The following is a 25607-nucleotide window of genomic DNA, read 5'->3' as shown; positions in this document are numbered from 1 at the left end:
TAGATCAGGTATCTCATCGCTTCGTGTTACATCAAAGTTATTTTTTCAGTTATTTTTAGTAGTCTTATATTTATAAACCCACATTTGTATTTAAAAGCTAGAAGAATTCAATAACATTCTAGGGTCAAGTTTCATTTTTCCCAATTCATCAGATTATACAGTAGATGAATAAGGCACATTTCCTGGAGTACAAGTAGGTTCTATTTTTATGTGCAGAGTCATTGTACCTCAATGTGCCTTTATTCCTATTTGACTATACTGACAAATTTGAGAACAAGATTGCCCTGTTAATCACATGAGCATTTTCCATTGAGATTGTGGGAACCGCGTCACTACCACCTGGGATCGTTTTTACTGCATTTTCCACTCTACCACAGGAAAACTAACCAAAAGTTAGTTAACCAAATAACCTAGTTTATTACTACATATAACAGAGGATTGGGCATCCAGCAAAGTCTAACTCCTCCTATGGAGTCTTATTTCACTTAAAAACACTCAGAAGCTTTTCTTTGCTCTCTAATCACCTATCATCAGCAAAACACCAAAGATTCAAGTCTTCCCAAACAAAAAGACAAAATCTATACTTGCCTTGCCCTTCTACAGTTTATTTTGGGAGGAAAACTATTTGTCAACAGTTGAGCCTTGTTACTCAGCTAATTACTGTTGCCAGAAATGTAGTTTCCTTGTTGAAACTGCCCAGAGGAAACTACAAAATTTAGCAGTGGGGAGAGATTGCTCAGAACTCTTGGTCCAAAATACTGTATATTCCCTTTATAACCCTGCCCCACATTCTGTCACACAATGTGGTAGATACATCACAGTGACCACCTTTGCCATTTCTAACAAAAAACAACATTCCATTGTCACTGTTATTTGTGACTACTGTGAGCATCTACTGCAATATTCAAGCTCTCAAAGCAGGTATTAAAATATGTATTTACTCCTACCAAATGAAATGGTACTCAAAATGAAGTTAAGCACAATAGTGCTTTGTTCTTCCTTTATAAGCAACTTATAGATGCAACTGAGCCTGCATTAGTCCAGAAATTAAATGAATCTCCTAGCATTAAACTTTGCATCATGACTGGCCTGAAGGAAAGGTGCGTACATTGATTCCATAGCCAATCATTTTAAGGAATTATTTTTTTTTCTTCATTGCTTCTTGCTTACAGTATGCTACATATGTGCTCTGTGCTTTTCTGTCCACTTATTTAATTCCATGTATTTGTGCCATTGAGTACATTGAGATCATTTTAGTGATTTTCATCTATTCTGTAGGTAACCTGCAGAACTGTATTATATAGAAGAAAAATCAACTCTTCTCTAAAACCTATCAACCATCCAATGGCTTTGGAGAGTGCAGGACTTTCTCATCTGCAAGCATAACAGTTTCTCAAGGGTGACCTTAGCTTTGACATTTTTTGTTATTTTCCTACATGTTGTACAATGAAGCTGACCAATAGCACTGTCAAAGACAACATGAATCTGTGACATTGCCACTATACACAACAGTCATTTGCAGCAGTAAGCCTTTAAGCTACACTGTGCCATCTGGGAAGGATACTAAATTGTGACCCCAAGCCATGCATGGCTCTGTGGAAGCATAATAGAATCAGGTAGAGCAATCCAGGGCTCCAGCAGTGTGTCGGCTGGTATTTATTGAGAAAAGGTGTGTGATTAGAGATTGGCACAGAAAAGCTGCTGCTGCAAGGTCAGGCAATAAGACAAAGTGGCTTCCATTGTAAAAATCCCAATAAATAACTACAAAAACTACTGACAGTCTTGAAAGCTAACAGACAGGCAAAACAAATCTAAGGCAAATTGGAAAGTATGGTGAAGAAGGTGAGTTTTTCTGTTCCTCCCTCTCTTTCTTCCGATGCGCCACAAGCCAGTGACCCAGCGATTAGCCTATGTGTTTACAGTCATTACCATGGATCAGTGCCCTGGGGAGCGTTGGGTGATTTGCTGAGAAATCGAGTCTGAGAGCTGATGTGATGGTCCACAGTCACAAACACTACAGAAAAGGGGCACTCAGCCCCATAGGATGGTTGGTGTTTTCTTAAGGTAACATCCTGAACAAGCCCAAGGGTGAGATACCTCAGAAGCAGACTACAAAGTGATCACATCACACACGTTGATTATAAAGTTTTCCTGAATGGATAAGCCAGAGCCAAATGTTGACAAAAGTGAATATAACCAGAAAATCCCTTTCCATTCAGTACCTTCTTGCCTACAGAATATGGTTATATATGGTGTACTTCCAACTTTTATATTATTATATGTAATGTATTATTATACTATTCATATATTTAATATTAGTATATGTAGTTTAAAGAGGAAATTATGATGCACTTAATAGTAGAAATCATTTTAAAAGAAGAACAATAGTATTCAATTTTTGTGCAATGTTTTGAATTAATACATTATTTTTCAAAATTCATCTCGACACTAGAGGAATTACTGTATCGAGCAATGACCAGTGTAGAGGGGATAGATGGCAAATGTTTCAAAATATTCTTATTTTCTACATACTGACCATTTTCATTGCTGTGCATAATGCAGTTAAACAATAGCAAGATGGCAGTAGTTTTTCATAATTACTGAGAACTGTCAAATTGTCTAATTAAGCATAAGATACAGTATGAATTAGATAATCCTGTCTATTCAAAAAGTTTCAGGGAGACTGAAATGAAACTTTCAAATTCAGACAAACACCACTGAGATGAGAATGTCAAACATACACAGAAGAAAAAATAATCTCATAATGGTTCTGATTGAACTGGAAATTACTGTGTGACTTGTACTGAAGTTGTGACATGATAATAGATATACAGTATATTTCCATTGACATAAGCTAGGTTCCTCAAATATGGGAAAAATTCATATACAATGTGAAGTGAACTAAATATGTGTTCTGAAGTTGAAACAGTGTGGAAAATTGGCTTACATAGGAACAAAATTGTGTTGAATGAAGGACATTCAAAGCTTGCAAGAAGAATGGTGATTGAGCACAAATAGAGTGGTGAGTGTTGCACTTACAGGCTTTGCCGCAGCTCTTCTGTGTCTCTGGATGTCCCTAGTGACTGGAGGCTCTTCTCCAGTGTCACAACTGTGCATGAGGGAGAGAAACATAGATAAAAAATAATTCTGTATATAAATAAGGAAAATTTCTATAGCATTCTATAATCAGATTAGTGTTTTGTTTTGTCAATATACTGTTGCAACCCCAATAGTAATGGGCAGCAGGTCTGTAGCTCATTGGGTTTCAACATGGCGCTAACGCCAATACTCCTGATGTCAATTCTTCAAGGTAAGACTGCTCCATGGCTTCAACTACACACTGAAATATTTAAGGATTACTTAGCCTAATGCAACTAGAGTCACATCATCATCAATATCAGTGGACAGTCACATCCACAACCAGACTCCATCTGATAGGAATTAACTGTCTTTTAAACTTTCCACAGAGTAATGTATATGTAGCCTGAGGAACTTATACTTATCATGTACAGTGGATATAAAAAGTCTTCACACCCTTATTGAAGTTGCAGGTTTTTGTGATGTAAAGCCAGAAATCAAGATCAATCATGTCAGACATTTTTCCATCTTTAATGTGACCTTGCAACCAACAAATTTCAAGAGAAAAACAAATAGATAATTATTAGGAACAATAATTGAAATTAAAAAACCTACAACACCCTGGTTGCATAAGTGTGCACACCCTTTTATAAAAGGGGCTGTAGCTGTGTTCAGAGTTATCAAATCACATTCAAAATCATGTCCAAAGATAAGTAGCATACACCTGCCATCAATGAAAGTGATTCTGATTAACCACAAATAAAAATCAACTGTTCCTGTAGAATTTCCTTGAAACTTTCATGGTTGCATCCTACTGGGATAGCCATGGTCCGCAAGGAGCAAACAAAATATCTATGGGATCTTATTGTTGAAAGGTATCAATCAGGAGAGGGTATAAAAGAATATCAAAGGCATTGAATGCACCATGGAGCACTGTGAAGACTATCATCAATAAGTGGAGAAAATGTGGCACCACAGGTGTAACGAAAGCATTCTTTCCGGACCATATGCAGACGACACAATCTGGGGTAGAGTGGGGGAAAACACGGGGAAAAAAGCATGTGGGAGTCAGGAATGAAAACAGGGGGCATGTCCTTGGTGCGCTGGTGTTCGGGGGAGGTGTGGCTGAGCCAAACAATCCAGAGCTGAGTCCAAAGGGGGAGTCCAAGACAGGACAAAAGTCCAAAGCCAGGCGATCCATCCAAGACCTATGAGATTAAAACAAGAACCGGGTCTGGTCCGGCACGGGAACGGGAACAGAAACAGAAACTAAAACCTTGACGGGACCAGGCGCTTCCAGGTCCCGGACTAGCCTGGTACGGAAACCAATGCAGAGCCCGGAAGAGAGTGAGCGCCCGGCTTTTATAGGACAAGGGGCAGGAAAAAAGAAAATTCAAGCCCGTCTAAATTCAGCAAAAAAATTCATTTAATCCCCCAAACCATGTGGGAAATTGTCTTATGGTCTGATAAGACAAAGGTTGAACTTTTTGACCTTATTGTAATTCTAAAAGATATGTTTGATGCAAAGACAACACAGCTCATCATCCAAAGAACACCATACCTACTGTGAAGCATGGTGGTGTCAGCATCATGCTTTGGGGCTGCTTCTCTTCAGCTGGGGCAGGGGCTCTAGTCAAGATAGATGGGATAATGACTAGCTCCAAATATCAAGATATTGTGGCACAAAACCTGCTGGCCTCTGTCAGAGAGCTGAAGATGAAGAGGAATTTCACCATCCAACATGATAATGACCCAAAGCACACATCCAAGTCAACCAAGGAATGGCTTTAGAAAAAGAAGATCAAAGTCTTGGAATGGCCCCGTCATAGCCCAGACCTCAATCCCATAGAAAACCTGTTGAATGACCTAAAGAGGGCTGAAATTACAAAATCCAGATGTGCAAAGTTGATAGAGACATATTTACAATGACTTACTGCTGTAATAAATGCAAAAGGTGCTTCCACAAAGTATTCGTTGGGGGGGGGTGCACACTTATGCAACCAGGGTGTTGTAGGATTTTTAATTTCAATTATTTTCCTAATAATTATCTGTTTGTTTTTCTCTTGAATTTTGTTGGTTGCAAGGTTACATTAAAGATAGAAAAATGTCTGACATGATTGATCTTGATTTCTGGCTTTACATCACAAAAACCTGCAATTCAATAAGGTTGTGTAGACTTTTTATATCCACTGTATATGTTCTACAACCCTTTATGTTATTTCACAAAAAAACACAAATTGCACAAATTAACACCACACATGCTGCATTCTTTAATGTACACTTGTTTGTAACTGCAATTATAAAATATGGGGTACAAAGAGCAACAAATCCCTGCCCATTTAATTTAGCACAAACTATCTCTTCTGGTGTGCCTAATGTGACTTTTGCACTTGACGGGAGGAGGCTTACCATTGGCATTAATCTGGAAAATGTTGGAGGAAGTCTCCTGGAAGACATCTTGAAGCTCTGAAGGACTGACCTGTGTGGCTACAAAGAAAAATAACAGTCAAACAACAAGCAGAAACTACACTAATCATGTGAAGATGATCTCATTTAGACTTATATTAAGAGTTACATATTTTACATGTCAGTGGGAGAACTACAAAGTATCTCAATATTGACATAGTTCTGCCATATTAGAATAAGACCATCTAAAAGAAGCCCTCTAGTGACCTGGCTGCAATAGCTTTAAGAGAACATTTGAACCAAGGTTTCCCTCTCTGTACTTTTTATGATAACGGCCTCATAAGCTCTTGCATTTCAAAGTCAGCATCTTTTGTGTGGAGCTTGTCAACAAGAAGAATGTTTAATTTGTAAAAAGGTATACAACTTGTTTCAATAAAACACAATTTACGTCAAGAGTTCAATTGTGTTCATAAATGTAACACAAACAAGGAGACTTTTAATAGAAAAGCTAAATATGCAAAGATGTAGAGAATAGCAATCCAGGCTCCAATTCATCTATTTATAATACTGTACATTTTGTATATTTAGGCACACAAAAATTGCAGTGTAGTAGTTTTTAAACCTTTACTCTCCTTAACTCCACTTCTCAATCTACATTTGTCAGGTTTACTCATTATTCTATTTATTATTTATTTAGTTCAGACTCTGTTCCAATCTGATTGCTCCTTTTAACAAAATCCTAGTTTGTCAGACTAGGCCTGCATATGTACATATAATGCATATATGTACATACAATACTATGTACTGTGTGTAACTGTTATAGTGCAAATTGCACTGCTTACTACACCTGCCTATTATGCTGTACCAGACATACCATATCAATAACATAACATTATAAATGTTGTTATTTGTATGTACCTTGATTATAAATCACCTACGTAAGACTTTTATCACACAGAATATCAAGATAAAACATGACAGGTATGTAAAAAACAGGGATTCTCTACAGCATTTAAAAACATTGTTTGCATAGGAGGAAAAACAAAATGTAAGTTTTTTTTTAAAAAAATGTATTGTATTTTCAGCCAGCTCTAGTCTGGTCACCTACTGTAGGCTGCCTTCAGTCACAATGATGGAGGGGAAAACAGAAAGTAAAAGAAGCCATATAGAAACTCACTTTAACAAACGACAATATGCAGCAAAAAAGCTGATGCATGCTTTTAATTGTAATAGAGCAATTGTAGTTCAAACTTTTACAGTGAGATAGTCTCAATACTTTGCACTGCAACTATTTTACATGTGTAAAGGGCAGCCTCTGGGGATAATGTGGCATTTCTGACCAGTGGTATTTCAAGGTTTTCACACAGAACAACTGCAACCCGGGCAGACTACCTTACAATTTTAATCAGAAAATTCTGGACAGCACAATCTTTTTTCACATTGACAATTGCAGCATTAATGTGAATAATCCCATTATATTCAAGGCTAGACTACCTGCTGTGATAGAAAACATGCACGCATGTAAAGGATACATAATGCCAAATGCACTAGGCAAGTGGAAGCTGACGCAGATTCAAAGTATATCAAATAATTGCTGTTGGATGTCCCCGATGAAACGGAAAGCTTCAGGAAATTCTAAATTTGCAAGATTACAATGGATGTACAGTATCAGAAAACCTCCTGCAGCCATCAGAATCTAGTGACTACCCAACCCCACTGTTTCAATCTGAGTCTATGTTTTTAGATAGGCAGTAATTTAGATCTGTTGTACTTACTTGTATATCAATGCATTTGCAGATTGTTTTCTCTTTTTGTGATTTGTGATTTCACTGAGATCCATCCCAGTTTAAGGCTGCAAGACTGTGTTAAACTGTTGTTTAGCTGGGGAATTTTCTCACTTAATGTTTTAGAAGCCTCAGGATAATTAAGGTTACTGATCTTCACCTCCCATATTGCCCTATTGAAACAAACTCACAGCCCAGTGATTCTATATCTTTAGCCAAATCCCTCTTCAATGTTTTATACAAGAGTCATCAGCAGTTTGATTTCGATAAAGCATTCAACCAGAATAGTTTCCCTTTTTTTCTACATTTTAATCTCAGACTTACTGTGACTAGTAACATGGGCTGATAAAAAAATACAACCTTTTGGAAGCTATTGAAATAACACAAATACTGTATGTATCAGTGCATTATGTATTAGAAACAGTCATTTCACTGCATCATATTGTTGTAAATGGTTAAATTTTGCTCAAAATATGTATTGATACATATTCTAATTAATAAATGAATACATACTGCAGTGTATACTTAAAGAGACAGTCTTGTAAGGCAAACAATCATGAATCAAACAAAAAGACCATACTTTCATCTAATTACTCATTAAAAACAAAGTAGGATTGTCAAGGATAACAAACTTCGGGACTATATCTCCTTTAAGATTTATTTCCTGTTTTTCCTGTTTTACTTTATTAGATAAAACATATTATTTGAAGTATAAATCCATCAGCCATCAGGATAAACAATGTTATATAATCAAGGTAAAATGGAGTGTCACTTACATACAACTAACACAAAACCAATATACACGCTTAGCTCCATTAATTTTGCAGTAATTATACAGCCTACATCAAAATCAGAAAGAGTTACAAATGGACCTGTGATTCAACATCAAATTCTTTTCAAAAGGCTTTTTCCATTTCCTGGTATGGGCACAACCTCAAATTAATCAGACTGGATTAATCTGTAAACATATGCAGCATACACCACGGGGCATAAATGATGTTTAATGTGTTTTCTGTTAAAATAGAGTAAAAAGAGAGATCCAATGTACTGTACATATTACACTCTAGTGAACAAAACAAAATTTCCTTGTCTACACCTACTGTAGGTGATAGTCCTGTAGTTTGGGGTTGGCAGACCTAGAAGTAAACAGTGAGATGAGAAAAAGTAGGGTGGATGAGATAGAGGTGAATTAATAGAAAATGTCCTTTTTGAGAGACCTCATTACCTGCAAATCACACATACAAATACATAAGATTTTTCATGCAGCACATAGACACTCTGATATCTTGATGAACATGTGGACAGACATAATCAGAAATGTACACAGTATACCTTGTCACACATAAGGTCTGCTGCACTGCATGATAAGAAAAGTTAAAGTAATAGAAAACACTAAAACTGAATTAATCCTTGTGCTGAATTTGCAATGGGGGAGAAGGGAGTTTGTCTGAGATGGAAACACACCTCCTCTTCGGTAAGAAAAAAATCAAAGGGAAAAATAGAAATATATCCAAAAACAAAGTACAGAGCTTTCATACTAGGGAGTTAGAAATAGAGTCCAATGACTGATATAATGTAAAGACAAGATTCTATCAATACCAATATCAAAAATCATTTCTCTGGAATTTTGAAATGGAATTTCAGTCTGTGTATCATTAAAGACATTTATGTTGTCTGTGATGGAAAAGAATACAGATAACACACTTATAAAAAACTGAATTAAAATATGTGATATCCACTAAATGTTCTGGGTTTCTTTGGAAACTCTGTGGATCTACTTTCCTATCCTATTCATGTTTGAAATCACAACAATTGCTGACCTTTTCATTGGGTTCACATTTTAAGCAATTACGATGGAGGGGTGTAAAAGAAAGAAGTGATTCACTTCAAAAGAAAAATGAAGAGTACTGCAGCTGGTAGATATACTGTAAGGATTCCAATCCCTCCTCTTTACATCTGGCAGGAAAACTGGAATTGCACTCTATTATACCTCACCATGTTTCTTGTGTCCCTTAAGTCATGGACACTTCCAGCATATTCATAACTTCTTCCACCTCGGCAGAAATGCAATGAATCTTAGGAGTGTGGCAATCTGAACAGCTCTATCCACCCCCTGCCCATAATGCAATACCTCAGAGTTGAGGCCACAGGTGCTACAGTAACACCACACTGAGCACCGCCAGGAATGTGCTTCAGTCTCATTGAAGAGCAATAATTATCACTACTCAGAAAACACAGAAGAGCAGGTTCCTTTCTATTGCTTTGAATCAAAGTTTTCCTGCAGCAATCAGAAGTAATTGTTGTGAGCGTTTTTTCAAAGCGGGCTATTATATTACAAATTTTAGTCTGTTTTGGTCTTTGATTCCTTTCTAATATGGCAGTTTTACAGTTGGTGGCCCATTCTGCAAAGGATTTACTGTCAGTCTCCTACAGTACATTACCTCGGCAGAGTTCAGCACCATAGGGGCCGGGGTGGAGGGGGAGAGGAGGCTGCTTTTGTGCATTCTTATCAAAATCAATACCAGTCAGCAGGAAATGGTTTTCTTTACAATATTGTGCAAATCTTGAATGGGTCTGAAAGGTGTTGAAGCCATGATTACTGTTCTGATAACCCAGTTTAATGCAACTCATTTGTTCATTTTTCAACTGCTTTATCTGATAAAGGGTCACGGGGTAGTTTGAGCCTATCCAGGCAAGCAAAGTGCAGGGTGCAACCTGGATGGGATGCCAGTCCATCACACGCAGGCACACAGATATACACACCACCATACCTGGAGCCAATTTTCCCAATTAAAGGGGAACTGCAACGCTATTTTTATATTTCTGGGATAGAAAACATCAACATTGATGAGTGCATTTCAAACCACAATGAAAGTAAAATGTACACAGTAATGTGTAAAACATCCAATTTACATCACAAAATAGACACACTTTGCAGATATGCTCAGAGCTGTATTGCTGTCATTGTCTGCGATTCAGAAGGAGGCAACAAAACTTCCAGTGACACGAAGCAGCCCTATTATACAGTAAACAAGCAGGCTTATGAATACATCTCTTTGAATCCAATAAAAATATTTATCTTGACTTCAAGACAGTTTTGCCGACAAAAACTATTTACTTCTTAACTCAGCATGCAGATTATGTGGGAACGTTTCTGCAGTGAATTGTCTGCTGCATGATCTGTACTTATTTACTTGTATGTCACATTACATTAGTCATTACAGTGACTAGTGAGCAGGAACGGCTGCTTCACATCACAATTCTCCCAAACTCTCGCTCTCGCCCCTGGCGAGACCAGTAGTTGTACAACAACTCAGTAGCCATACGGTATTGTCACAATTTTGTGCTTAATTAAATTTTGCGATACCATCAATTACTGTAATTTATTTTGTAACCAGGATTTAATAACCTAAGAAATTGGGACTACAGTTTTTCTTTAACCTACCAGAATTTTTCTGGAAGGAAACAAGAGACCACAAAGGAAAACCACATAAACAAGGATAGAACATATAAAATCCAATGCAGACAGCAACCCAGGACTTTAACCAATGCTAACCACTCCACCACTCCACCAAAGTTCTGCCCTACGTGAGCTATGAGCTATATGTTTTAATTTATGTTCCATTTATATTCTAATTTTGTATTTACCTCTCACCCCCCTCCCTTTGACTAGTCAAGAATTCGGCAAGGTCTACAATCTCACATTTCCATGTCACCTTCTAATTATTCTTACAGTGCATGTACAAATAAGGCATAAGGGCATACCTAAGGCATATTAGGCATAAGGGCATACATGTTCAGACAACATCTGTAATTTCTGCAATAAACCCATCCCTTGACCTTACTATAGTACTGCTCTGCATTGCTATAGTACATGCCTTTACATGTATAGGTATATTGTATCCCTTAACTTAATAATTTCATCCTGTACTATGTAAACTACTCTAGTGCACAAATACATATTATCTTTTAAAATATTTCTAATGCATTTTGTGATACCTTTATCCAGCTTAATGTGTTGTCATATAAAGTATTCTGTTTGGCCAATTTAGATGCTTATCCAATTGCCTAAAGCACCAGATTAATTAACTAATGCATTTGTAATTAGATATTCCAGTTTCTCCCCTTATAAAGATTAGATGATCAATTTTAAACAAACTGGTGTCACAACTAGCTTCACTGACTGAAATGTGGTCAAAGTAATGTTTTCTGAGTTCTGATTGTTCTGAACAGAGCTTAAACTTCTTGAGATGCCACTTTCACTTTGTAGATTGGATTGCATGTCAATGACATTAATTATAATGACACAAATGCTGCCATTGATATTACTGTGCCTTTAAAAACATGTAACAAAGTAGTTATTTTCTGTTGGTAAATCCATCAATTTTCTTCTTATGGAAATTCTTTCCCTACTTTTGCTAAACTCTTGATAAAACACCTAAAAGTTGTTTTACAAGCAGACAGAGGATTTTGCAGTGCATAATTACTGCAAAAGCCAGCTGAAAGAGACAGAAGCACAGAAGGCATTAAAGTCCTTACTTCGTTATGAAAAGCAGGCATGCACCAACTGTTGAGTTTATACAGAATGTCACTCTGTTGAGATGTCTAACTAATTCTTGCTGCTGTGCAGAATTCTGCTGTCTCTAATCAGAGACCCATGTCCATGGAAGTCTGTCTCAGAAAAAAAATATAATATTGACAGGTTTTTAAATAATCCTGAAGCAATAAACTTCATTGTTTTCCAGCAGGGAGCACTTGCAAGATGAAAAAACATTTGCATAACCAAACTGACTGAGCCCTGTTTTTTGTACTGCCAGTGCTGAGACAGACTCCCTGGCCTCTCTCAGAGCTCTACACAGCCTGGGCTACTTCTCAGTGTCTGCTATTTCTGCCCACTTTTCATTGGAGATTCAAACATTATATTGTAGCTCCTTGTAAAGGACTGAAAAAACTCTAAAAATGTGTCTTTGCTGTATTCCACAGTAGACTGTCTACAGTGATAGCAATAAAACCTTATTTTGTTGCACACACTATATGTATTTTACACCTAGACAAATACAAATAAGGTAAGTATTGATTTATAAGAACATTTCTTGACTTTTTCTGCCCTAGACATTCACTTAAAAAACTTAAAAATTGTACAGTCCCTGCTTTTGTCCATTCAACTATTATTATCTTATATAACCTATGTATATAGTATATGCAGTTTTATTTTATCTTATCTCTCAAGTTCATCCACAACATATTATCTGCATTCCCAATCAGCTCCACATTGCTATGAGGTTCTACTCTGTTCTTAGTTTAGAAAATGGTTTTAGGATATTTTTAAACTAAATCTACTACTAAGGAGACATAAACACCATGGAGTGCAGCATAAAAAAACTAAGTATAGAAAGTATACTCTATACTCTAGAGCAGGCATCAAAGTTCCTACAGGAATGCAAAGTTATAACCTGCTTGATGTAAAACATCAACAAAATAAATGTGCTCATTTTACAAATATACTAGATAGCAGTGGGCACTCCAAATAGTACCCAGTGTCATAATGCCAGTGACGTATCATAATACTGCAGCCCGTACATCAGATGAAGTACATTTTTAATATATTTTCAGACATCAACTGAAAGTACTTCATATTTTTTTCTTTATTGTTTATTGCTTGGTTTCCATTTCTTTTACTTACAGACCTCTGTAATTTATTACTGTGTGTCAGGGGTACTGTATCTAAATGATTAAATTTCCCATAAAATGTACTCTAGTCTGTTAGGTAAAATATTGGAAATTTTTGAATGTCTCACTCCAGGCAGTCACAATAGCCAAAATCCAGAAGGCCAAACAATTTTACTGATATTTTACAGTGACAGCACCATTTTCGGTTAAATCATTAAGTCAGTCCTCTCAGACAATCCATTGGAAAGACAGGATAAAAAGAACACACAGGAAGAAAAAGAAAGAGCTTAACAAGAAAAAGACAGCACTTCCTTCACCAGACAAAGAATCTGCCCAGGTTATCTGAACACAAAATAGGTGCAGTTGCAGGCTTTAAGAAAGGGTCTTCTTGTCTTATATTTGTGGAAATGCTTATTTCCTATGTGTTATCCTTCTGGCTAAAATAAATAAACGTTGTTTAGTGATGCATTATTTTCAATAGGGAAGGACATTTCCATATGTTTAGAATATGTTTTAGTGATCCAGAATAGGATAATACTAAACTATAAAAAAGGGTGCAGTTTCCATCTTTTCTCCTTTACTTTGTGTCTATGTTGCCAGGTAGAGTTCTGTTTACTATGTCTGTAAAAGGCATGACTCTGATACTTACAGAACAGCAAGTCATGTGAACTATTGTGTTGTGTAGTTGTAACTTTTTGTAAATAAATATTTGTTTCTGCTCTTGCTGGTTGTCACTTTTTAAGCAAAGAAAACTTGTGCCATGCAATACTGATGAAAAAGAGTGTTATTATTTTTTAGACATTTTCTTTCATAGAGAGCTGATGTAAGGACTTGATGTTTGTTTTTGATTAGACTTAACCCCTCTATTATGTAACAATATTTTTAAACCTGATGTTTTCTTACTTATCTAAGTTGCATATTTTAATGCACCAATGTATTAAGTGTTTTCAGTATTAAATCCTGATGTTTTGATGCAAATTAAATTATAGGTAATTATAGGTAAGGATATGTTCTATGAATTAAATATAACCAAACATATGATATATATTAGACATCTTCTTATAAGTTGGACAAAGCATTTATACTGTACAATAAAAAACATCAGAAGATAGTATTTAAAAGCCCACACTTAGATGTAATTACTGTTGCAAGTCTAAAAGGAACACCACTAAAACCTTTCAAGATTTTGCTAGATAAGAATTGTCAAAATCATCCTTCAGTATTGTGTTTATCAAAACTGCATTTTCGAAAAGTATACAGTTCACAAAAAAATGGGTTCTTATGACTTTCCAAGCACAAATGGAGAAAAAGTTCACGACACAGCGATTTCGTCTGCTGTTTATTTCTTGTAAAGATAAAATATAAGTATTGCAGTAGCATAAAGTAGAAGCTAAGGAGACAAGAGTGCAACTCCATGAGCTCTGAGTTTTCAGGGAGAGTAACATACAAATGGCCTTGTGAGATCCTGAATTATATCAAATGTGTGTTGATTGTATTTTGCTGAGCCGATTTTCTCGGACCAATTTTCAGTGGATGTTGTCCAAGATGTACCTGAAGACCTGTTGCCAACACAACAAACATTGCATGCCTTTAGTGTTTTTGACGGAGACCCATCGAAATCAAATATCGAGAAGACTCCTAAAGCCTGTAAGCCAGTGTGCTTTAAAAAAAAACCCAGAAAACTAGCTTTACATTATTTGCAGTCTGCAGTAAAGCACTTTTCCTGTGGTTGCAATTACTGTTCTTTTATTTTGAATTTATAATGAATAGTGTTTCAGGATTGGAAACTGATTGGCAAAAACAATCAATACAATCCATCCATTTCTCAGGCTTTTTACTGTATCTGGTTGAAGGTCACAGAAAACCACAGCCTGTCCTGGAAGCACAGGTTATGAAGTGGAACTGAGAGCACATGACCGCTCTTCCCCTCATCTCAGGGCACTGGGGCAAGGGACATTTTCGCATAGCTAGAATATCTTTTGGAGGTGTGAGGAAACTGGAGCTCCCAGTGAAAGCTCATGAGACCATGATAAGAATATGTAAGTTCTGCACAAACATGTGCCTAGGGGTGGAATCAAACCCAGGGCTCTGGAGCAATGAGGCAGCTGTGCTAGCTGCCACATCACCCTGAGAAAAATAATGTTTTATTATAAAACCAAGCAATTAAAATGTTGTTTTTTCATTCTGATATTTAAGACGTTTTGCTTTATGGTGTATTTATGGCACCTCTGAATTTCACAGGACAACTTGAATTCTATGTAACAAACAGAAGTAAAACTGAGCATTCCGAATGACTGAAATGGGACGTAGCACAATGACAGCAGGATTACATTGCTTTACCACCTGGCATTTGTCTCACAAAAACTCTCATCCTGTTCTCTGTCAATGTGTTGTTTTCTTGTGAAATTATGGGTATCAGAATGTGAGACAAGCAGACAATGGCTTCTGTTATGAGACTATTCATATTATATGCTTTGATATTTAACTGATTTTACATGAAAATAAAAAATGTAAGCATTTGCCTGATAAATCTTACGAGCAACCATTTTATCACATACATCTATATGTGTTTCATAATAAATGAAGTAGAGCATCTAAAAAAAGCCAGCAGTAAAACTATGTTCATTCATCTAATGACCTATTAAAACCAGAAGGGTAACTGCCAAGAAGGGGATGTTTTTGAGGGACAGATTGGATCACAAATAGCCCAAATGTAAACTTGCACTCTCCCAGACCCTCAGAAACATCATGCATCTCCAGAGCAAAATCCCCCAGCCCCTTAGGCTTTAACTACTTTGCTTCTTAATCTCTGAAGGCTACTCATCAGATATCATTGCTTTGAGTCCATCTCCCTTGTCACGCAGTAGCTTGCCCTACTGCCAGCATTTTATCCAGATTTCTCACAGTTCTTGTCCCAATCTGGGAAATGTATTCAAAGTCACTGAGCTCTCACTCGTTTGCCGGAATGATTCCTCACCATCTGTGCAGTGCTAGGTGACCTGGGATTAAAGTGAGCTACGATCCCTCCCAATTACTAAAGACTGAACCTTAAGTATTCCCTCTTGAGGAGCCATAAGGTCACACCGCTATATACTGTAGTGTTAGCGGCAAAGTTTGTTTATGCATAAGACAGGGGAATCTGGGACATCATTTGAGACAAGGAATCACAGAGATGACTTTTCTCAGCTCTTGCATTGGAATGCTGGCTCACTTCATCATCTCGTGTCATGTTTTAGCAACCGCCTTCAATGCATTCCTGGTGAGATGTTGTTCGTGTCACCGGTGTCAGAAAAGTGACTCATTGCTATTAAATTCCAGAGTTTTCCTTTCTGTCTTTTGTTCAAGAAGAGGTAATGATGAGTAAGGCCCGAGATTCTCAGTGCGTGAGGTCCCTGTCACGAGCAGGTCAGCCAGGCAGTATCCCGTGGTGTCCCCATGCTGAGACTGGCAGTGGGTGCCCGGCAATGCCTCCTCCTTGGCACTATGTCTGCCAGCCTGTCAGTCAGATGGCAGCACACTGAATGGGTGGATCTAGTCAGCAGGCTGTGTGATAGCGAGATGAGCACAGAGATTCTTAGTAATATGTGGGAGTGAAATCTTTCACAGGGACTTTTTTTGGGGGGAAAGCAAGAATGAATCAACTACAATGAATTAATATCATATTCCCTTTATCTGTGATCTGTGTATTTCCAGGTCATACAGTTAATAAAAATAACAAGAAAATAAGTTTAATCCATTCACACTTTGCATGCTGTAAAGCTGGTGAAAATCTTGGGGAGATAATTACTCATTAGCTGTTAGCTGTTACACAGATTAATAACCTTAAGGTTAACCTTAATACACAAAATATAAAAATCATTAATGAGTACATACAAAATTAGCTTAATGCAAACAAAAGAAGATGAAGTACTGTATTTTTGTTTTGAAATGCACTTGTAAAAATAATGGATCAATTAACAAACAATGTGTTAATTTGGCAAAACTCCATCAGAGCATTACCTGTCAGCTCCCTAAACTCCATGATGACAAATGTACTGGGGTTCTGACTCGGGTTTGGGCAATATACAGTGCGTTTGCATACAGTGATTATGCAAATTTAATGAGTTAGAAGAAATATCCTGCAAGCAGCATATAACAAAAAATAGAAAAGAAACAGATACAGTACCTTATTACAGAAAGTATCTTGATAAGGCACAATATGGGAAACAACCCAAACACAAGGAGACAAGCAGCATTAAGTAAAAGTGACCTTGACAGACTAGAGATGAGAAAGATCAAGAAAGAACAAGACAACATGGTGAACAGGCACTTGGGCCTGTCAGAGACTGGCAGCCTGACAGCAAAGACAGGAGAGTAAAAAGGTAAAAAAATCAAACTATGTACAATCAACTACAGCAACAGATGGACATGTCTGTACTGAAAGGGATGAATGAGTAGATATGTATAAATAGGATGTAACAACAAAAGCTAACGGCTCTGTAGCAAGATGGTGTGATATTGTGAAGCTAGTTACAAATCAATGAGTTCTGCTTGCTATAGTGTGGGAACACATACCACTTTAATCTACCACTCTAAAGGAAAAGCAGCTTTTTTACAGTGTCCAAAAGTATGGAAATCAATGGCAATACTACACTAACTTAAAGAGTACCCCCTAAGCAAATTATTACAAATACTAATGAAGTTGTGCAATGTAAGGTACAATTGGTTAGCACACTGACTTGTAATAGGCCAAGCAACTCCAGGGCTTTGCAGGCTATTTTTGGCAAGAATGTCCATAGCTTGCCATGCACCAACAGCCTATACTGTAGGTCTTGCCCAGCTCCCTTAAGCGTGCATTGCTATCCTTGAGAATTGCATTACATGTCAAATTCTGGTCTCTTGTACAGGCATTAAGTGAGGAAATTATTCTAAACCCCAATCCTTCATGTTCACAAACAATGGCTGTAAATCTAAATATGTATGTATAAATACATATGAAGAATTTATACTGTAGCATAGACAAATACATGTACAGTACTTCCATATATCTCACCCCAAAGGTTTCTGTTAATGTTGTTGTGAGATGTGCCACAAAAACAGATATTGCATTGCTGATAGAATTGTACTGAAATGTTAAAACTGTTCTAGAGTTTCCATTTCCACTCAACTGGGTTTTGCCTACCAAATACTATTTTACCTGTATACAGATTTTTCTAGGTGTTAAGAGTTGAAATACAGTTTTTGCAGCTAATACATTTAGGATACCTTCCTGCCAAATGTGCTTGTGCTCATTCAACAGTAAGACTTTTCTCTAATGTCTGCAGTATACCAGCTGTATTGTTTTTCAAATAGCCCTACTGAGGGTGTCCTACATAATTGCAATAATTGATCATCTCCTTCATATACAAGCCTTCTGTGGTCTGTTTTGTTTTTGGTTACTATATTTTATAGTAGAACAATACTGTTAAATTCTGGTCCTGGAAAGCTGCTGTCTAGCAGGAGCTAATGGCTGATCACCAGCATTTTAAAATTTTGCCTCTTGCTCCTTCATCAGATTTCATTTGAAGGGATTGTTTAATTTCATTGGGATTTCCTTATCAAAAGCAAATATTCAGGCTTAGAATGCATATGGCACTGACTCAAATATGCAAGGAAAGGACATGTAGAGGAAGTGTGAAGCATAATCATACCAAATAAAGTCTTTTCGGAAATCTCAGGAAGTTGTGAATGAACCAAATGGAGCTTAATTCTTGCAATATTCACCTTTTTTCAGTTTTGTTTTGGTAGTTTTATGGCTGAGAGCGTGAAACATGAGCCTGATCTATGAATCTTACTGCGTGTCGAGCAGAGTAAACATACCAACCCCCTCATCCTCTCATCTCTTCTCCTACTCATAATCTGCTCACTCACACATTACCAGGCAATCCAATCAGAGTCCGTTTCCAAGGGGGATCCAGTTTTATTTCCCATGCCTACACAAATAAACCAAAACCATTTTCAGTGTTTCTCTGCAAAAAAAGGAAGGATCTACAAGCATGTCTCGCAGTTTCCACGCACTCTACAGTAGTTAGAACAAGATGACTAAGTCATGCAATATTTGGAAGGGAATTCATCCCGAGCATAAAGATATTCATCCATGAGACAACAAGTACAGTAGGGGAGATAATGATGCAAGAAAGGAGAGTGAACCCATGTTAGTTTAAGAACTGTGCAGCCAGGGTTTTGTTGAAAATGTTCCATGAACCAGGTGAATCTACATCATGGTGTACCAAATGATAAATAAGTCACCTGATTTTTATAAAAGAAATGTGTACCTTTTTCCAGTGTCCATACCTCTTCACACAGAAATTGCTCTGAGCCCTAATCCATCTTGGTACACTGGTGAGACCTACATGATGGGCAGTTTCTGTTTCCTCTGTCTCTTGTTGCTTGCACTTATAGAGACAGCTGTCAGGATGTAGAATACTAAGATTTTCTTTTAGAGGGAGCCAGAGGCATTGAGAAAGATTAAAAACTTGAGGGTAGAAAGTTTTGAAAGAACAAAAGAAAACAATCATAGTTTCCCAGATCACACATGGCTCATGATGCCATATATGACCTAAAAGTTTTTCACTTTGAAAGAATTTGAACAGAAGATAATGTGTGCACTGCCTGATGTTTCTTAAATCCTTGTACCAATGGGTAAACACAGAAAATCTGGCAAACAGAGATTTTCAACCAGTTGGTTCCTCTCTGTGTGTGCCAAGTTTATTCACTAATGTCAAGAAAACAAGGATGGGTAAGATAGGGATGTTCCTTTAAAGCTCATTAAGATGTATTGCAGAAATCTCTGGAACTGAACTGACATTCTTGTTTGAAGTTCTGTCAAGTAAGTTGAAAGAAGCAGAACTGTTCAACAACGAAACAGGAATTTGTTCTGAATATTTAGTATTACTGGTACAGTTCTATAAGAGAACAAGTTAAAGAAAATATTTCTTCTAAAAGTAAACTCTTCCACTAAATAAATAAACATAAATGCCTGAAATAAGAAAAGAAGTATTAGTTGCCTCCAGCTCTTGTGATACAATTCCTATTTTTATATATTTTCCCCAAAATGTTATTTATACATTCCTCATGGACAGACTGCATTGCTAAAACTTACTCTTTTGTGAATTAGACTGTTCTTTTTACTTTTTATTGAAATTCTCATTCCATTTTGTGGTCATTCTACACTACGCCCTTGTACCTTAAGTGTAGCTGTAGGGTACCTTTAAGTTAATTGTCATATAACGATTAATTTATAGCATGAAACACAAGATAGTGACCTGGAACATATCCAGTCATTTTCTTTAAGATGATGGATTTGCATTGATCAGTTGTTAAAATTTTAAATATGGATTAAAACTGTACATCTGTACATTAAAACACACACTGCTTAATTCTATTCATTTTGTTCTCCAAAGTACCACATTTTGACTAAGAATTCCCCCTAACTCACACCTCAGAGATCATAAGTAAAGCATCAAATCAAAGCTAAAATAATTTAAATTCCAAAGGAAAAGTAATCTAAAATGAAAGGTAAAATGTATCTTTTAAATAAACATTTTTTCCATTTCATATTGTTGACATTACATTCTCTTGCAATAATAGTAGCTGTTTAAAACCACATCTTTTCCATTGACAGATTTTATCCTGAGCAAATTATGTGAACCCATTTGTTTTCCATTGTGTGGATAGGACCAAAGTTCTTCTTTGAGCATCTTTGCAATTGAAACTACCGAGACATATTGTGCAATAGTCCATCCACAATCTCTGTAAATTATTTTGAATAAAAGCCTCTACTAAATGGTTTTCATAAATCTCCTATATAGATAATTAATTTGCTTTAGAAAAATATTTAGTCACAAGTATTAGATCTATAGGGTTTGCTAATATATACTGTTAATTCACCACAAAAAAGGCTTTGTGAATTTCCTTTAAAATACTGTACAGTGAAGAGTTGTAGATTATGAGCCCTAAATCTACTTCTGTTTCTATGGAGAAGTTTCTTGGGAGGCAGGCAATGTCTCCAGAGCATGCTGATAAACAGGGTGGAAAGTAGGAGATTAGAATTGTGGATTGTGCCACAGGAAATTTAACTTCCCCCGTGAGAAAACTTGAACTGAATTTACAAGAGACATGACACAACATAGTTTGACAGGCTGCATTTGTACCTTTTCAAGACAGTGTAGATGTGCTCAGGCTTTAGTGGTCTAATCACAGGTTGAACAGAATTGCATTTGTTTTGTACTGATTATCTTATCAACAATTAAGAATTTGGTACACATTGTATGTACTGTACAACAACAGATATGATTCTTTGTTTTTCAAGTGCCCCTGAACTGCTCTGTACATTGACATAAAATCAAAAGAATGCTAAAACTGTTTATTTGTACAGTTGCACACATCATCAGAACTAAGGCTTCCTGCCAAAACATACATTTGACCCTTGTTTGCACAGTAAATTAAAAGCACCTTATCTGCTTTTGTTCCGACATTGCAAGGACATTACACACAACATAAAGAAAACTAGGGAATTCATATACTGTATGTATATACTGTACTGTATGTACCTCTATCCAAAAGCCTTAGACATTTTAGACTAAAAGGAGTTAAACTATATACTACAGCATCACAAATGCACTCAAAGACTCCACTAATGTTTTCTATAGTTATAACAACTCTGTTATAACTACTTAAGTATTTATAAGCTCCAACTCCTTCTACAAATATGCTGATGACACTACCATCATTGGCCGAATCACTGCTTAGACAGCCTACAGGGATGAGATCAGGACCCTGGTATAGTGGAGCCTTGACAATAACCTCTCCCTCAACATCAGCAACACCAAAGAGCTGGTCATCAATTTTAGAAAGTAGGGTGGGGACCACACCCCTATTCACATCAAGGGGGTGGCTGTAGAAATGGTTAGCAGCTTCAAGTTCCTGGGTACCTTAATTACTAATGATTTAATGTGGTCTTAGCATGTACTGTTACAGTAGCTACAAAGAAGGCACAACAGCACCTTTCCTTCCTCATAGAGTTGAGAAAATTTGGCCTATCTTCAACTGTCCTTACCACATTTTACAGGTGCACTATTGAGAGTGTGCCCACGTGTGATATTACAGTATGCTTTGGCAGCAGCTAAATGTCTGACTGGAAGGCATTATAAGATAAGATCACCTTATTGGTCATATACAATTTCTTGTATTAGGAATTAGTCTTTTCGCATACACCAACTTACTCTCCATGAGTCACACAGACAAGGAGAGAAACTTACAGGGGGTGATCAGGTCAGCCCAGTCCATCACTGGAGTACAGCTCCCCTCTATTGTGGACATTTTTACAACTCGCTGTCTCAGGAAGGCTGTAAGTATCGCTGAGGATACCAGTTACCCTGGTTCTTCACTTTTCTCCCCCCTTTCCCTCTGGTAAGTGTTATAGGATCATAACGGCACAAACTTCCAGATTCAGAGACAGTTTCTTCCCACAAGATGTTAGATTTCTGAACTCTACACCTACCACTGGCGTACTGTACACTGTTTTTTTCTCACACTGCTTGTCCGACTGATTTTTTGTAAGTTGTATGTTATTTAACTTGTTGTTGCTGCTGCTGTTCTGTGTTTATGTTTTTGGTGATTCCTTTAATGTCTTTGTATTGGAGCATACATGCAGATAAGCATTTCATTGCATTTGTGCATATAACAAATAAACTGAACTGTACTTAATTTTAGAGAGATTAAATTAAGGTTTTTATCTTAAAATCACAGTGACCTGAAACTTAAAAAATGTGATCATAACATCTCAAGGTAAGCTATACATGAGCAGCCAATAAGAAATGTATCTACTGTATCACATTTATCAGTAAAAACTTATTGAAATATTGTCTTTTAGTCTTTTCTTTTATTATTGGTTCCATGTTTGCCATTATTTGTTCATTGTCATACCTCCATAAAGCTAAAAGGCTATTTTTTCACTACAAGCACAATGTTCTTCCCTCTAAATGCGTTAAATTTTGATGACCTTCCACTGACATTTGCGGAAGAAAACTTTTTATTTAAGATGATAGATCTGTATTGATATCTAGTTTAGAAGATTAGACTCCAATCACTTATTATTAATGCTGGCAATATCCATCAATGAAAATGTGTTCATGCTGTTCAGGAATATTGTATTGTAATCACACAAGAAAGTTTCTGTACTTTCCAGTTATGCAGTACTGTATGTCCTATTTTTTTATTTTTTCTTCATTGTGTGCACACCATATACTGTACAATAGGTTTATGTTTTAATCTCTAGTTTAAAACACTACTAAGTGTTGTGCTCTGTAATGTAGTCACTCAAAAAATGAAGTTAACTCAAAGTTTATAATTCTTCCTAATATTACAACAGTTACCATTATCCTACTGGACATTTGGCAGGGAAACACTCTGGGAGGTTGCACTCTATTCTGGAGTTGAGATGAAGAGAAGCAGTAGCAGAACCGAATGTTTCCCAGGCAGTGACAGGGGCTTTTTCTTCCTCAAAAGTGAAATGTTCACATCAGAATTCTCCTGGATTCGAAATAATTCAATCCTGCACTGAGTCTCCCAGTTTGTCTGGGCTCAGCCCGCTGCTTAAGTATTTAATGGCATTGAGGTTTGGTTCTCTGCAAAGTGTTCAAGTCTTATCTTATCTCACACTACTATATTTGTCTTTAATTTATTGTAAGTTGCATTGGATGAAAGATTTAGCCTTAACAATATGAATATATACTGCCTATAAATTGATAGCATGGTCATGATTATTTACAGCTTTACATAACATGAAGTATAATCAATTTAGCTTCCTGTTAGCCAAGATTGGGGATTTTCTACACTGATTTCTAGAGCATTCTTTCATGTTTCTTTGATAAAACTCTTCTTCCCCTGTGCAGTACAGTGAAGCACTCTACAGACTAATGGGTTTCTGTGGAGATCTTGAGAGATGCAGAGGAAATGCAAACACACATTTATTAAAATATCCCTTGATTGCTCAAGCAAACTCTTTACTTACTGAAACAGGATTTATACACAGGTAAGACAATTAACAAGGCAGGAATGATGGAGTATGTTTAATTAGCAAAATGAAAATGTTGGAGGAAGCAGGTGATGATTTAAATGTTACTTTGTGGCTAATACAGCACATTCTTGAGCATTACTACTGATTTGATATGAGTTGCTATAAACATTTCCTCACATAAATTGGGTGAAGCTGTTTATATCCCAGAGTCAGATGAATGAAGGTTGTGAGCTGGGGAGTAGGAAGATAATAAGTAAGATAGGCACTGAGGTCCCAAGCCATGTGAGCTTATAACTCTTCTGGGGTATTAGGACCCACACAGACCTTCCCCACTGGTCTTACTGACACCCCTTCCAGCAGCAACCTTCTTTCCCAGGAGGTACTGGCCAGGTTCACACCTGCTTAGCTTTAGTGGGGTGCCAGTTTCCAAGTCCCTGCTGATCCATATTATAAGTGACATGATATTTAAATAATAATGAAAGTTTATTCTTCAGTATCTAAAAAACGTTAATGAAGAAATAGCTTTAACATTACTGTATATTGATTTTACTGCAGACTGAATGAGAAAATGATTGCTTGGACACATCTATTAAAGAAAGATGCCAGATGGTACATGAAATGGTAAGTGTTATTTTCCATTGGAAATTTCCTTTTATGCCAATTTAAAGATGCTAATAACTAAGATAAATTTCAAATTGTACTCTGGGGAAAAGATCTTGCCACTTTCAGTCCCCTCAGCTTGTGTATACTAAAAAGAAGTTACACAGCAAAACTTCAATTCATCCATTCCTTTCCAGCTGTTTTCCACATTTTTACATGCAGCACTAAAACACACAAGCATGTGTTTCAGTAGCAGTTACAACAGCCACAAATTAGGCATATTAAAGGTAAATTGAGTATTTTAAGTTGCAATAAAATGGATTAAACTGCTTGGCTAAAGGGTTAACCTCCTGGCCATAGGACAAGGAGGCAAGGAGTGACCAAGGGGTGGCTACCGATCTGGGGTGGAAAAAAGGATTCAAAAGATGGATGCAAGGGAGAGAAAGGGATCACGTACAGCAATTATAATGTTTAAGTGGGGAAATGACATCATAATTACAAATAACAGACAGCTGAAGCTGATTGATCTGGGCAATTGTCATCCCTCACGAATTTTCATTAAAAACTCCATTTAAATATTTCCACAGATAACTTCAGAAAAACCTAAAATAAATAAAGAGTGGGCACTCTCTTGCTCTATACTGGCTTTTGTTTCTTTAATCAAATAGAGGTAGAGAATTTGGATGTCTTTACCTACTGGCTGGTAGCCCTGCCTCGCCAGCCCACCGAAGGGGTTTCGACTGCCAAAGGCCCCCCCATCAATGGATCCATAAGACATCCTGGTTTCTCTATATGTATCTCACCAGACAGGAAGCTGAAAGATAAATCAGAATCAGAATCACTATAATAACTCAGGAGGACCGACATCATTTCATTGAAATACAGTCAGCTGCAATCAGAACTGTATCATATGCGCATGTGTATGACTCTATGTACAGTATACATTAATATCACATGTATATGTATATTGTTTGTATATACTGTATTTTGATTTATAAATTATAACGGAGTTTATTTATATTACAAGAAAC

The 25607-nt window shown here is 36.8% G+C and overlaps 1 protein-coding gene across 1 annotated transcript in view; it reads right to left on the bottom strand.

The window, feature by feature from the left end:
- Nucleotides 1-25392, bottom strand: part of tsnare1 (T-SNARE Domain Containing 1) — a 188743-nt gene extending 163351 nt beyond the window's left edge. Inside the window, exons 1-3 of the mRNA XM_088928592.1 lie at nt 25270-25392; nt 5488-5565; nt 3040-3109 (exon numbers count right to left, since the gene is read on the bottom strand). Coding sequence (XP_088784718.1) covers nt 3040-3109; nt 5488-5565; nt 25270-25354 — 233 coding nt within the window. The 5' untranslated portion in view covers nt 25355-25392. The remainder of the gene's footprint in view (nt 1-3039; nt 3110-5487; nt 5566-25269) is intronic.
- Between the last annotated feature and the right edge of the window lie 215 nt (nt 25393-25607).

This window comes from Atractosteus spatula, chromosome 12, assembly GCF_055471065.1.
Source record: "Atractosteus spatula isolate fAtrSpa1 chromosome 12, fAtrSpa1.hap1, whole genome shotgun sequence".
Classification (NCBI taxonomy): Eukaryota; Metazoa; Chordata; class Actinopteri; order Semionotiformes; family Lepisosteidae; genus Atractosteus; species Atractosteus spatula.
The sequence above is the reverse complement of the archived record's forward strand: the minus strand, read 5'-3'. Positions and strand labels throughout refer to the sequence as shown.